The sequence below is a fragment of the Ovis canadensis genome, chromosome 5, assembly GCF_042477335.2.
Source record: "Ovis canadensis isolate MfBH-ARS-UI-01 breed Bighorn chromosome 5, ARS-UI_OviCan_v2, whole genome shotgun sequence".
NCBI lineage: Eukaryota > Metazoa > Chordata > Mammalia > Artiodactyla > Bovidae > Ovis > Ovis canadensis.
Window position 1 is genome coordinate 59,503,783 of NC_091249.1, and position 16,372 is coordinate 59,520,154.

Here is a 16,372-nt window from a genome sequence, read left to right on the forward strand (position 1 = left end):
GTGATGGACAGGGAGGCCTGGCGTGCTGCGATTCATGGGGTTGCAAAGAGTCGGACACGACTGAGCAACTTAACTGAAATGAACTGAAAGGACAGAGAAAGCTTCTGACATAGGTACCAGAAGGGGGCACAAAGAGTACCCCCTTGCTAGTGTTAGCCATGGAGTTATATATTCTCTAATTAGTTATTACAGTGAATCAAAAGAATGTCTGGAGGTTGTAAAGACCTCACTAGACCTACTCCCATAATTTACACCTTAAGGTAACAGGATTAGCCAGAAGGTTTTTTACAGAGACTAGTCTTCAAGCAGGATACATTATTGTTATATAATCCTAAGGAATGTAGAGGGACAAAGAAAGCGTGTCCTTTCTTCCTCCTTGAGAATTCCAGACCCCTCTCTCCTTGGGGACCCCTAGACTTCTTATCAACCTGCCTAGGAAATGACTCTCTTACTACCAATGGTATTTTTTACAGAACTAGAACAAATAATTTCAAAATTTGTATGGAAATACAAAAAACCTCAAATAGCCAAGCAATCTTGAGAAAGAAGAATGGAACTGGAGGAATCAACCTGCCTGACTTCAGACTATACTACAAAGCCACAGTCATCAAGACAGTATGGTACTGGCACAAAGACAGAAATATAGATCAATGGAGCAAAACAGAAAGCCCAGAGATAAATCCATGTACCTATGGACACCTTATCTTTGACAAAGGAGGCAAAAATAAACAATGGAGAAAAGACAATCTCTTTATCAAGTGGTGCTGGGAAAACTGGTCAACCACCTGTAAAAGAATGAAACCAGATCACTTTCTAACACCATATACAAAAATAAACTCAAAATGGATTAAAGATCTAAATGTAAGACAGCAACTGTAAGACTCTTAGAGGAAAACATAGGCAGAACACTCTCTGACATAAATCACAGCAAGATCCTTTATGATCCACCTCCCAGAGTAATGGAAATAAAAACAAAAATAAACAAATGGGACCTAATTAAACTTAAAAGCGTCTGTACAACAAAGGAAACTATAAGCAAAGTGAAAAGGCAGCCTTCGGAATGGGAGAAAACAATACCAAATGAAACAACTGACAAAGACTTAATCACCAAAATATACAAGCAATTCATGCAGTTCAATACTAGAAAAATAAACAACCCAATCAAAGAGTAGGCCAAAGAACTAAACAGACATTTCTCCAAAGACATACAGATGGCTCATAAACACATGAAAAGATGCTCAACATCACTCATTATCAGAGAAATGCAAATCAAAACCACGATGAGGTACCATCTCACGCCAGAATGGATGCTATCAAAAAGTCTACAAACAATGCATGCTGGAGAGGGTGTGGAAAGCAAGGAACCCTCTTATGCTGATGGTGGGAATGCAAACTAGTACAGCCACTATGGAGAACAGTGTGGTGATTTCTTAGAAAACTGGAAACAGAACTGCCATATGACCCAGCAATCCCACTGCTGGGCATACACACCGAGAAAACCAGAATTGAAAGAGACACATGTACTCCAATGTTCACTGCGGCACTGTTTATAATAGCCAGGACATGGAAGCAACCTAGATGTCCATCTGCAGACAAATGGATAAGGAAGTAGTGGTACATATACACAATGGAATACTACTCAGCTATAAAAAAAGAACACATTGTAGTCAGATATAATACGGTGGATGAAACTGGAGCTTATTGTACAGAGTGAAGTCAGTCAGAAAGAGAAACACCAATACAGTATATTAACACATATATATGGAATTTAGAAAGATGGTAATGACGATCCTATATGCAAGACAGCAAGAGAGACACAGTTGTGAAGAACAGACTTTTGGACTATGTGGGAGAAGGCAAGGGTGGGACGATACAAGAGAATAGCACTGAAACATGTATATTACCGTATGTAGAGATGACCAGTGCCAATTCGATGCATGAAGCAGGGCACCCAAAGTTGGTGCTCTGGGAACACCCCAGAGGGGTGGGGTGGGGGTGGGTTAGGGGGTGGGTTAGGATGGTGGGACACATATATACCCGTGGCTGATTCATGTTGATATATGGCAAAAACCACAATATTGTAATTAGCCTCCAGTTAAAATAAATAAATTTTTTCAAAAAGCAGAAAAAAAATGATTGCCATGAAAATGAATGACACTGCATAATGATAAACAAGTCAAACCAACAAGAAGATATAATATTTGTAAATATTTATGCACCAAACATAGGAGCAAGTTAAGTATATAAAACAAATATTAACAGACCTAAAGGAAGAAATAGACAGCAACACAATTACAATAGGAGACTTTATACCCCATTTTCATCAACGGACAGATCTTCCTTACAGAAAATCAGTAAGAAAACACTGGCCTTAAAAAACATATTAAACCAGATGGATTTAAAAGATACATATAGAATATTCTACCCAAAGCAACAGAATACACACTCCCTCTCAAGTACACATATAACATTCTCCAGGATAGACCACATGAATGGCCACAAAACAAGTGTTAATAAATGTAAGAAATCATAAAGTATCTTTTTTTGACCACAATGGTATAAAACCAGAAATCAATTATAGGAAGGAAACTGAAAAAAAATCACAAATATGTGAAGGTTAAGCAACATGTTACTGAACAACCAATAGGAAGAAAACCAAGAGAAATTTTTAAAAAAACACCTAGAAATGGATAAATTCCTAGAAACATACAACCTACCAAGAGTGTATTGTGAAGAGACAGATAGTCTGAACAGACCCAATTACTACTGAAGAGGTCAAATCAGTAATTAAAAACCTCCCAATAAACAAAAGTCCAGGATCAGGCAGCTTCGTTGGTGAATTCTACCAAAGATTTAAAGAAGGATTAATACGAATCTTTCTCAAACTCTTACAAAATACAGAAGAGTCGGAAACACTCACAAACTTATTTTACAAGGCCAGCATTATCCTACCAAAACAGGACAAGGACACCAAAAGAAAATTAAATGCCAATACCCCTAATGTACACAGATCAGAAATGCTCACCAAAATATTAGCAAATTGAATTCAACAATACATTAAAAAGATAATACACCATGATCAAGTAGAGCTTACTTCAGGGATAGAAAGATGGTCCAACATCTGCAAATCCATCAGTGTGATACACCATATCAACAAATGAAGGATGAAACTCATGATCATATCAATAGATACAGAAAAAGCAATTGAAAAACTTCAACATCTATTTGTGATGAAAAACCCTCAGCAAAGTAAGTACAGAAGAAGCATACCCCAACATAATAAAGACCATATATGCCAAGCCCATAGCTAATATCAGATTCAGTGGTGAAAAGCTGACAGCTTTTCCTCTAAGATTAGGAACAAGACAAGGATGGACACTCTTGACACTTTTACTCAATGTAGTATTGGAAGTTCTGGCCACAGCAACCAGGCAAGAAAAAGAAAAGGTATCCAACTCAGAAAGAAAGAAAGAAAATTGTCACTATTTGAACATGACATATTATACACAAAAAAACCTCTAAAGTTAGAAATAAATGAATTCGGTAAAGTTGCAGGACAAAAAAATCAATACACGGTTTTATGTGGTGTTTCAAAACATACACTGATAATGAAATTATCATCAACAGAAACTAAGAAAACAATTTACAACATTTAAAGGAATAAAATGCCAAGGATTATACTTAAACAAGAAGGTGAAAGTCCTGCACAGTGAAAACTATAAGACATTGATGCAAGAAATTAAACACAAATAAATGGAAAGATATTCTATGCTCAAGGATTGGAAAAATTAATACCATTAAAATGTTTATACTACCCAAAGTAATTGACAGATCCATTACAATCCCTATCAAAATTCCAATGGAGAGAGATCTCTGCAAGATGGCGGAATAGAAGAGCCTATGGTCACCTCCTCTCATGAAAACATCAGAATCAAAACTAACTGTTGAGCAACCAGTGACAAAAGATACTAGAAGGCACCAAAAAAAAGGTATTTTCAAAGAAAAGAAGCCACAACAAGATGGTAGGAGAGGTGCTTTTGTGATATTATCAAATCCCAACCTTTAGACATACTCATCAAGAAAGAAAGGGAGAAGACTCAAATCAATAAAAATGAAAAAGAAGCTACAACAAACACTACAGAAATATAAAAAATCATAAGAGACTATTGCAAGCAACTATATGCCAGTGAAAATAAACAATCTAGAAGAAATGGACAATTCTTAGAAAGGTACAATCTCCCAAGACTGGACCAAGAAGAAATAGAAACTATGAACAGACCGATTACAAGTACTGAAATTGAAACTATGACTTAAAAACTCCTTACAAACACAAGTCTAGGACCACATGGCTTCACAGGTGAATTTTATTAAAAATTTAGAGGACAATTAACACCCATCCTCCTCAAATTCTTCCAAAAAACTGCAGAGGAAGCAACACTCCCAAACTCACTTTACAAGGCTACCATCACCCTGATACCAAAAACCAGATAAAGATATAGCAGAAAAAGAAAATTACAGGCCAATATCACTGAATATAGATGTAAAAATCCTCAACAAAATACTAGCAAACCAACCCAACAATACATCAAAAGGATCATATGCCATGATTAGGTGGGATTTATCCCAGAGATGCAAGGATTTGTCAATATCTGCAAATCAATCACTGTGACATACTACATTAACAAACTGAAGAATTAAAACTATATGATCTCAATAGGTGCGGAAAAAGCTTTTGACAAAGTTCAACACCCATTTATGACTTTAAAAAAAAAAAAATCTCGAGAAAGTGGGCCTAGAGGAAACCTACTTCAGCATAATACAGGCCACACACAAGCTCACAGCAGACATTCCCAACCGTGAAAAACTGGAACCGTTTCCTCTGAGAGCAGGAACAAGGCAAAGGTGTCCACTCTCACCACTGTTATTTGACATGGTTCTGGAAGCCCTAGCCACAGCAATCAGAGAAGAAAAAGAAATAAAAGGAATTCAAATTGAAAGAGAAGTAAAACTGTCATTGTTTGCCAATGACATGATAGTATACATAGAAAATCCTAAAGATGCCACCAGGAAACTACTACAGCTAATCAATGTACTTGGTAAAGTTGCAGAATACAAAATCAATGCACAGAAATGTTTTGTTCTTATACACTAACAATAAAAGATCATAAAGAGAAATTAAGGCAACAATCCCATTTATCATTACAACAAAAAGAATAAAATACCTAGGAATAAACCTACCAAAGGAGGTAAAAACTTGTACTCAGAAAACTATAAAACACTGATGAAAGAAATTAAAGATGACCCAAAACTGATAGTGAGATAGTTCATATTCTCGGATTGGAAGAATCGATATTACAAAAATGACTATACTACCAAAGCAATCTACAGGTTCAATGCAAGCCCTATCAAATTACCAATGGCATTTTTCACAGAATTAGAGCAAAATATTTTATAATTTGTATGGAAACAGAAAACATCCCAAATAGCCAAAGCAAGCTTGAGAAAGAAAAATGGAGCTGGGGGAATCAGGCTCCTTGACTTCAGACAATAGCATAAAGCAAAGTCATCAAGACAGTGTGATGCTGACACAAAACCAGAAATACAGACCAATGGAACAGACTAGAAAGCTCAGAGATAAAGCCACACACTTAATCTATGACAAAGGAGGCAAGAATATACAATGGAGAAAAGACAGTCTCTTCAATAAGCAGTGCTAGGAAAACTGGACAGCTATATGTAAAAGAATGAAATGAGAACATTCTCTAACACCATACTGAATGTCAAAGAATTGATGCTTTCAAATCGTGATGCTGCAGAAGACTCTTAAGAGTCCCTTGGACAGCAAGTAAAACAAACCAGCCAATCCTAAAGGAAATCAGCTCTGAATAGTCACTGGAAAGACTGATGGTGAAGCTGAAGCTCCAGTACTTTGGCCACCTGATGTGAAGAGCCGACTCACTGGAAAAGACCCTCATGCTGGGAAAGACTGAAGGCATAAGAAGGGGACAATGGAAGATGAGATGGTTGGATTGCATCATCAACTCAACAGACATGAATTTCAACAAACTCTGGGAGATGGTGAAGGAAAAGGAAGCCTGGCGTGCGGCAGGAAGTCCATGGGGTTGCAAAGAGTCAGACACAACTGAGAGACTGAACAACAACAAAAACACCATACACAAAAATAAACTCCAAATGAACTGAAGACCTAGACATGAGACCTGGCACTATAAAACTGCTACAGGAAAACACAGGCAGAACACTCTTTCACATAAATCACAGCAGATTTTTTCTCTACCCACCTCCTAACGAAAATAAAGACAAAACTAAACAAATGGGACCTAATTAAATGTAAAAGCTTTTTGCACAAAGATAACCATAGATGAGACAAAAAGACAACCTTCAGAATGGAAGAAAATATTTGGAAATGAAGCAACTGACAAAAGATTAACTTCCAAAATATATAAACAGCTCATGAAGCTCAATAACAAAAAAACAACCCAATCAAAAAACGGGCAGAAGAACCTAAACAGACATTTCTCCAAAGAAGACAACTATTGTCGTTTAGTCACTGCTGCTGCTGCTGCTGCTAAGTCGCTTCAGTCGTGTCCGACTCTGTGCCACCCCATAGACGGCAGCCCACCAGGCTCCCCCGTCCCTGGGATTCTCCAGGCAAGAACACGAGTGGGCTGCCCTTTCCTTCTCCACTGCATGAAAGTGAAAAGTGAAAGTGAAGTCACTCAGTCATGTCGAACTCTTCGCGACCCCAGGGACTGCAGCCCACCAGGCTCCTCTGTCCATGGGATTCTCCAGGCAAGAGGACTGCAGTGGGGTGCCATTAGTCACTGAGTCATAGCCAACTCTTTTGTGACCCCATGGACTGTAGTCTGCCAGGCTCCTCTGTCCATAGGATTTCCCAGGCAAGAATACTGAAGTAGGTTGCTGTTTCCTTTTCCAGGTGATCTTCCTGACCTAGAGATTGAACCCATGTTTCCTGCTTGGCAGGCAAACTCCTGCATTGTAGGCAAAGTTTTTTGTTTTTTTTTTTTAACCACTGAGCCACTAGAAAGCCCATACAGATGGCCAAAAGGCACATGAAAAGATGCTCAACATAACCAATTATTACAGAAAGTGCAGATCAAAACCACGATGAGCTATCACTTCACATCAGTCAGAATGACCAAGCAGGGAACTCAGCTCAGTGCTCTGTGGTAACCTAGATAGATGGGGTGTGGGGGAGAGATGGAGGTCTAAGAGGGAAGGGATATATGTATACACAGCTTGTTCACTTTGTTGTACAGCAAAACGAACACAAAATTGTAAAGCAACTATACCCCAATTAAAAAAATAAAAGAACAGGTATGTGAATAACAAAAATCACTTTGCTGTACACCTAAAACTAATACAACAATGTAAATCAAATATACTTCAATATAAAATTTAAAAGATAAAAATGTGCTCTTAATTAAAAAAAAATACATATATAAACGTGTGTGTGTGTAACTGAATCACAGTGCTTTACAGCAGAAATTAACATTATAAATCAATAATACTTCAATTAAAAAAAAGAAAACAGTAAAATGTGAAAAAGATTCCAATGGTATTTTAAAAAGAAATACAACAATCTTAAAATCTGTGTGGAACCATGAAAGATCCTCAACTGTCCAAAGCAGTCTTGAAAAAGAACAACAAATCTGGAGGCCTCATGTTCTCACATTTCAAACTACCTAGGAAAGCTGTAGTAATGAAAACAGTATGATACTGGCACAAAGTCAGACAATGGAACAGAATAACAAGCCCAGAAACAAACACAGGCATCTATGGTCAACTAATGCACAGCGAAGGAGCCAAGAATATACAATGGAGAAAGGACAGTGTCTTCAATAAATACTGTTGAGGAAATTCAACAAGCAATGGAAAAGAATAAAACTGCACCACTATCTTACACTATACACAAAAATCAACTCACGATAGACTAAAAACTTGAACATACGAGCTGAAACCATAAAACTCCATGCGGAAAACAGACAGTAAGCACTTTGATATTTGTATTGGCAATGATTTTGGAGTTGATGCCAGAAGAAAAGGCAACAAAAGCAAAAATAAATAAGTAGGTCTATATTAAACTAAAAGGTTTCTACACAGCAAAAGAAACAATTGACAAAATGAAAAGGCAACCTATGGACCTTTATAAAAACTCTGACAACACAAGAGCTAAAAACTCGAGAGCACTTTTCCAAAGAAGACATACAAATGGCCAACATCACTAATGTTGGAAATGAGGGAAATGCAAATCAAAACCATAATGAAATAGCACCTCACACCTGTTAGAGTGGCTATTATCAAAATGACAGGAAATAACAAGTGTCGGTGAGGATGTAGAGAAATAGGAACCCTGGTTCACTGTTGATGGGAACATAAATTGGAGCAGCCACTATGGAAAGCATTGTGGAGGTTCCTCAAAAAATTAAAAATAGAACTACCACATGATTCAGCAGTTCCATTTCTGAAAATTCATCCAAAGGAAACAAAAACACCAACCCAAAGGGATATAAGGGCTTCTCTGGTAGCTCAGCTGGTAAAGAATCCGCCTGAAATGTAGGAGAAATGGGTTTGATTGCTGGGTCAGGAAGATCCGCTGGAGAAGGATCGGCTACCCACTCCAGTATTCTCAGGCTTCTCTGGTGGCTCAGCTGGTAAAGAATCTGTCTGCAACAGGATATATGCACTCCATGTTCAATGCAGCATTACGTGTAATAGCCAAGGTACAGAAATACGGCAACAACCAGAATGGCCATCAATGGAAGAATGGATAAAGTATGACACACACTCCCCTATGTAAACAAAAAGGAGTATTAATCAGTCATAAAAATGAAGGAAATTCTGCCATTCATGACAAAATGGATGGACCTTGACAGCACTGCTTAGTAAAGTAAGTCAGAGAAATTAAAATGCCATATATACCGTATAATCTCTCTTGTATGTGGAATCTTAAAAAACAGTAACAGGAAAACCAAACTCACAGGGAAAAAAGATCAGATCTGTTTCTAAGGACAGAGGGTTCAGGCAGAAGGGATTGGAGGAAAGTGGTCAAAAGGTACAAATTTCCAGTTATCAGGTAAGTACTAGGAATGTAATATCCAACATGAAGACCATGGTTAACACTGCTGTATGAGACACAGGAAATTTGTTGAGAGCAGGTTCTGAGAGTTGTTATCACAAGGAGAAAAAGCTTCTTTTTTGTATATGAGACGATGAATACTAACTATACAAATAGCTGAGAAAAGAAAAGTGAAAGGCAAAGGAGAAAAGGAAAGAGATACCCATCTGAATACAGAGTCCCAAAGAATAGCAAGGGAGATAAGAAAGCAATCTTAAGCGAACAATGCAAAGAAATAGAGGAAAACAATAGAATGGGAAACACTGAGATCTGTTCAAGAAAATTAGAGCTACCAAGGGAACACTTCATGCAAAGATGGGCACAATAAAGGACAGAAATGGTATGGACCTAACAGAAGCAGAAGATATTCAGAAGAGGTGGCAGGAATACACAGAACTGTACCAAAAAAAGATCTTAATGATCTCGGCCAAGTCTCATCTGCTCTGATGTTTGAATCTCTGGAGATTTCATTAAAAAGTCAGCAAAATTTTGCAAGGATGGCATCTTCAAAAAAGAACCCATCCTTTTCTTTGGAATCCCTTACCAGAACATTCATCCCTCATTTGCAGTTTAAAATATTTCTCAAAAAAGAAAGAGGCACTCTCCCAAAATCATCTTGGGCTTTCTGCCAGGCAAAAAGGAGCAAGTGTATTTTCTTGATCAAGGAGAGTGATTCACACATGAGGGTGGAGTTCAGTTGAGGCGGTAGCATGGATATATATTTGAAAAATCTGAGGTGAGATAACTTTTTATCAGAATTTTTGGCAAAAATTATCTTCTTGGTGATGCCCTAAAGCTTATCCTGTAAATCTTGGCAAGCCTTGTGTCAAGGGGTCTCAACCTAGAAGATTTAGGCATAGTTTCCTTTGAATCTTTGGTCCCCAGGTTTCTATGATGTGCTGGGGACCTCGCACGAAGGCCTGCCCCCTTCTCTCTGGGAGGAGTCAGGTGTGCTCCCACCCTGTGCCAGGAGCTCTCTTCTCTGTCACTGGAATGCCTAGACACCTTCTCCTTCAACGTTGCCTTCCCAGAGAAGCCTCCCCCGACCACCTATGTAAGGCGATGCTGCCCTACTGTCACTCCACTTCACCATGGGCAGAGAGCCACTCGCTGCCCACCCCACTTCTGTAATGACTCTGCCTCCCTCACCAGACCAGAGCTCACTGAGCACCGAGGTGCTATACCCTCACTACCAAGAAGGGGAGCAAGCACAGGCCGACGAGAAAACACGGATCGCACGCGTGCATCTTCCTTCAACTACTCAAGTGTCAAACGGGAAAACAATAAGGCAACTTTCAAAATTTCTTAATGGGATAATATGCTGTATATGTGAGTAATAGCCATCAAGGTTAAAAACACACTGTCTCCTTCAGCAAGTCCACTTGGAGGCCTTTCTCCTACAGATGCACTTGCACACAGAGACCCAGGCACAGTGATGGTCACTATGGCGCGGTTTCTCAGAATGGACACAAGGAACAGTCCACAGAGAACTGGGTACGCTGGTTCTGTTTACAGTATCAGTAACTGGGGTCACACCATGAGATACGAAAGCAGCTCACATGCCAAGATGAACCAGAACTGCCAGGGGAGTAAGAGAAACAGTTGACGTGTGCCAGACACTGCTGCAAGCATTCCACGTGGATTCCCTTTTAAGCTTCCCAACCACCCTGTGACATACCTCCACTTTACAGATGAGGAAACTGAGATGCTAGAGATATAAACTTTCCAAAGTCACACAGCCAGGAACTATCAGAACTGGAATACAAAGCTGGCACCAGCAACCACTGAAGCCACACTGCCAAGTCATTGGGGAATAAGATTCATAAAAGAAGAGAGGCGAAAAGCAAAGGAGAAAAGGAGGATATAAGCGTCTGAATGCAGAGTTCCACAGAATAGCAGAAGAGATAAGAAAGCCTTCCTCAGCGATCAATGCAAAATAGAGGAAAACAACAGAATGAGAAAGACTAGAGATCTTTTCAAGAAAATTAGAGATACCAAGGGAACATTTCATACAAAGACAGGCTTGATAAAGGACAGAAATGGTATGGACCTAACAGAAGCAGAAGATATTAAGAAGAGGTGGCAAGAATACACAGAAATGTACAAAAAAGATCTTCATGACCCAGATAATCATGATGGTGTGATCACTCACCTAGAGCCAGACATCCTGGAATGTGAACTCAAGTGGGCTTTAGAAAGCATCACTACGAACAAAGCTAGTGGAGGTGATGGAATTCCAGTTGAGCCATTTCAAATCCTAAAAGATGACGTTGTGAAAGTGCTGCACTCAATATGCCAGCAAATTTGGAAAACTCAGCAATGGCTGTAGGACTGGAAAAAGTGAGTTTTCATTCCAATCCCAAAGAAAGGCAATGCCAAAGAATACTCAAACTACTGCACAACTGCACTCATCTCACACGCTAGTAAAGTAATGCTCAAAATTCTCCAAGCCAGGCTTTAACAATACGTGAACTGTGAACTTCCTGATGTTCAAGCCGGTTTTAGAAAAGGCAGAGGAACCAGAGATCAAATTGCCAACATCCGCTGGATCATGGAAAAAGCAAGAGTTCCAGAAAAACATCTATTTCTGCTTTATGGACTATGCCAAAGCCTTTGACTGTGTGGATCACAATAAACTGTGGAAAATTCTGAAAGAGATGGAAATACCAGACCACCTGACCTGCCTCTTGAGAAACCTGCAGGTCAGGAAGCAACAGTTAAAACTGGACATGGAACAACAGACTGGTTCCAAACAGGAAAAGGAGTACGTCAAGGCTGTATATTGTCACCCTGCTTATTTAACTTATATGCAGAGTATATCATGAGAAACGCTGGGCTGGAAGAAGCACAAGCTGGAATCAAGATTGCTGGGAGAAATATCAATTACCTCAGATATGCAGATGACACCACCCTTATGGCAGAAAGTGAAGAGGAACTAAGGAGCTTCTTGATGAAAGTGAAAGAGGAGAGTGAAAAAGCTGGCTTAAAACTCAACATTCAGAAAACAAAGATCATGGTATCTGGTCCCATCACTTCATGAGAAATAGATGGGGAAACAATGGAAATGGTGTCAGACTTTATTTTGGGGGGCTCCAAAATCACTGCAGATGGTGACTGCAGCCATGAAATTAAAAGACGCTTACTCCTTGGAAGGAAAGTTATGACCAACCTAGATAGCATATTGAAAAGCAGAGACATTACTTTGCCAACAAAGGTCCATCTAGTCAAGGCTATAGTTTTTCCAGTAGTCATGTATGGATGTGAGAGTTGGACTGTGAAGAAAGCTGAGTGCTGAAGAATTGATGCTTTTGAACTGTGGTGTTAGAGAAGACTCTTGAGAGTCCCTTGGACTGCAAGGAGATCCAACCAGTCCATTCTGAAGGAGATCAGCCCTGGGATTTGTTTGGAAGGAATGATGCTAAAGCTGAAACTCCAGTACTTTGGCCACCTCATGTGAAGAGTTGACTCATTGGAAAAGACCCTGATGCTGGGAGGGGTTGGGGGCAGGAGGAGAAGGGGACGACAGAGGATGAGATGGCTGGATGGCATCACCAACTCAATGGACATGGGTTTGGGTGAACTCCAGGAGTTGGTGATGGACAGGGAGGCCTGTCATGCTGGGTCACAAACATCCTGTTCATGGGGTCACAAAGAGTCAGACACAACTGAGCGACTGAACTGAAAGATGTATGTGTGTGTGTGTATATATATATTTGTGTGTGTGTGTATATATATATATATTTAAAGCTAGTAGTATCAGGAAGGCTTTATATATCCATATGCTTTCATGTGCTTAGACTTTCTCAAAGGGTGCATGAGAACTCTGCTCTGGGGAGAAGTGGGAGGACTGTGGTGTGAGTGAGATTTTATTACCACATACTCTTTCATACTATCCAAACTCACACACACTACCCACACAAATACTCATTAAAGTCACTAAACTGTAGGGCTGAAATGGAACCCATTGTTTCACTAGGGTGGGTAAGCTGAGGCATAGACTCGCTTGAGGCCACCCAATTAGGAGAAACCCCAAGGCACTTGCAAGGGCCCTGGACGCCCAGCACCCAGTGGGTTGTGTCGCCTTCTCTAACAGTTTCCACTATAGCTGACTCAGCTGTCACAACTGGAGACTTTCAAAACCTTCCAATTACATAGAATTGGGGGAAAAATTATGATTTGGAATTCAAGTGTTGACACTTGAAAAATACCAACTCCCTTTCACTACAAGTGCTTTAGCATGTAACTAAGGCTTTTTTTGCATGTCTCTGGAAAGGTTATTTTCAGAACATTCCACTTAAACCTGGAGATGCAGGGTTCTCTGCTGTTTCTGGGAGCTGACACCACAATTTACATTAAACAAATGTTTTGAAAATTAGCTGTTCACGGTTCCAATTTCAGCTTCCCCCAGGGTTTAATGTTAGCCAAATACTGGTACAGTAAGCAGACAATGTGTTTTATTGTGTAGAAGAAAAACAGACCACCATAACAGACTTCCTGCTTTTGTAATCAAGGGAGAAGTTGAGTGTTCAAGTGATTATTGGCATATGGTTATTAGAAACACCGAGTTCCAAATATAGCTACTAGAAGCTAAAGACACACACATACATGCCCTCTGTATTTCGAATCCAAAAAGAAAGAAAAAGCATTCCCAATGTTTGGTAAGTCATGAAGTTCATAAAGTCATGAGGCAAAAACTACGACAGAAGACTGGGGGCGCTGGGAGTGAGGTTCAACCCAGGATCGCCAGGCACACTGGCGTTGAAGAGGCGCTCAAACCTCAAGCAGCAGAGGCCCACGTGAGCAAGGCCACACCCTGGCCATGGCACAGAAAGGCTACGTGCAGGGACGCAGTTCTGCCCCTGCTGGCCCCTGCTCTGCGGGCAGCCAGCTCCCTGAGGCCCACAGTCAAGAGATGATGGACTTGGCATCTCCGTTTTATTTTTCAACATTTAAAAAAGCCAGGATGCCCTGGCTTTGCCCTGTCCTGCCCCTCCCCACAAATGCAAATGTTGTAAGGGGAAAAAAAAAACCTGTTCAATCTGCTAATTTTATAGTTAGCAGGAATGAGTAACAGTATTCTGTGAAATCCCCTGCCTGTCCCTAGCCTGCCCCAAACCTCCTCCAGGACTTGTGAGCTAGGTGGAATGCAGTGTCTGGAAATAACTTACAGGACACTCTCCAGTATTAGGTTTCTCTCTCAAAGAAGTGGGAGTGATTCTGAGGCTGGTGGGTGGGGTGGGGTGGGGTTGAGAGGCTCTGTGGGCAAGAAGAATTTAAATTTTGTAGTTTTCAGGGAAGTGTTTGAAGACTAAAGGCAGAAGGGGATGGCAGAGGATGAGATGGCATCACCGACTCAATGGACATGAGTTTGAGCAAGCTCCAGGAGTTGGTGATGGACAGGGAAGCCCAGCATTTTTGCAGTCCATGGGGTCGCAAAGAGTCGGACACGACTGAGTAACTGAACTGAGGGAATGAGGGAAGTGACTGTCTACATACAGAAGGGTGAACAAAAAATATAGCCTCTTAATACCTTAGCTAAAGAGTCCACAAACAGTGTGGGTGGGAGGTTACAGGTCTCAGAAGGTGCCCCTCCATTTGGTGAAGGCCTGCCTGGTCTCTGGACATGCCTGGAGGAGGGGACATGCTGGGAGCGTGGGCTGGTGTGTGGCTCCGGGTCAGGGCTCCTGGACCTGTCCTGGGAAGGTGTCTCACCATCTCCCTGCGGTGAGGGCTCTAGGAAAAACGTCCTGACGCTGACACTGCATTAGACCCCTCATGGCATTTCCAAGGGATGTGACTTACAAAAGAGGAAGCCACCTTCCGCCACAAAGAATTTCCTTAGTCTGGCTGGGGGGCCGGAAGGATGATTCCTGCGAGGACACCACAGGACAGGGCAGCCTTCAGATTCCATTTCACTAAACACAGAGCAGCACTGGTCCTAGCTTGCTGGTCCTGGGGTCTGTGACAACAGCTGAGAGGCAGAGCCCAGCCAGGAGGAACAGAGAACATGTGTCCCAGTTACCCCGGAGTCTCAGATGGCTGAGCACAACCAGTTATAGGCGTGGGCCTCCCGAGGGTGGATGAGCTAGATCCTGGCTTGGGATCAGTCGGCCTGCCCTACTCCGTAAGACACTAGGTCACACTCACGAGGAGGTTTCGCTCCCCACAAGATCAGCACCTATGGCCTAGTCTCAGTTCAAACTGGGTCCGGCAGGAGGCACCCAGACAACGCATCCATTTTCCTCCTAACAAGGCAATCATTTCAAAGAGCTGACTGTCTGAACCATTCCTGCTACAACAGGCTCGGAAGAGGACACGAAGCCATGGCAACACAACGACAGTTCGGGCGTGCCAACGGCCAGTGTTGCAGCCGGCACCTCTGGGCAGGGCTTGATAGCTGCTCGCACAGGGAAGCCCCTGCACACACAGGTGCCCTCCCCCCACAGGCGTGGGCATCTCCTCGAAGGGCAGGCACTGGCCCCTTCCAGCCTGGGTCTCTATGCCCCGGCACCTCCCCACATCACCTCTGCCCAGGGAAATCTAGTTTCCCACCTGCATCCAGACTCTGGCCACTTGAGCTGGACTAGCTGTCGTCAGCTCCATTTGTTTCCACAGGCCCCCAACCCAGGAGGGGAATGAGCCTTCAGCAGGAAGGGGCACCCTTGTGACCCCACCTACCTGCACCTGCCTGGCCCCACACCTCACACATCCCTGCCAAATCACATACTCACCTTGGATTTCCGGGCCCCTTTCTTGCCCCCTGTTTTCTTAGACACGGGCTTCTTCTGGGACGGAGACTTGGCCTTTTTGGCTGGGGGTGGTGTGATGATGGCTTCCAACTTCCCTTTGGATCCTCGTTTCTTCGCTAGCAACTCTGGATGGATGTTTGGTAACACACCCCCACTGGCTATGGTGACTCCTTTTAGCAGCTTGCAGGAAAACCAAATGAGCAGACGGTGAGCCGGACCACCCCGTCCATGACCTTTAAGAAGTCAGTCCTCCCACCCATGCTCCTGCTCTTGGCTGGCAGAGCGCTCTCCTCTGTGGCATCTACAAGGATGCTAACAGGACCCTGGCTCACTACACAGGGAGCAGGCTTCAGACTCCTTCACTTGGGTGGAGTTTCCAAACCATCTTTCTTCCAGGAGAGTCAAATATCTTTCTTTATTCCCCCTACCCCCAACCAATAAAGTCGTAGGGAAAAATTGCCACGGG

The 16,372-nt window shown here is 41.8% G+C and overlaps 1 protein-coding gene across 12 annotated transcripts in view; it reads right to left on the reverse strand.

The window, feature by feature from the left end:
* Nucleotides 1-16,372, reverse strand: part of MACROH2A1 (macroH2A.1 histone) — an 81,400-nt gene that overhangs the window by 30,979 nt on the left and 34,049 nt on the right. For all 12 annotated transcript variants that reach the window (XM_069592103.1, XM_069592099.1, XM_069592101.1 and 9 more), the window contains exon 4: nucleotides 15,889-16,086. In XM_069592103.1, the coding sequence (XP_069448204.1) occupies nucleotides 15,889-16,086 (198 nt within the window). The remainder of the gene's footprint in view (nucleotides 1-15,888; nucleotides 16,087-16,372) is intronic.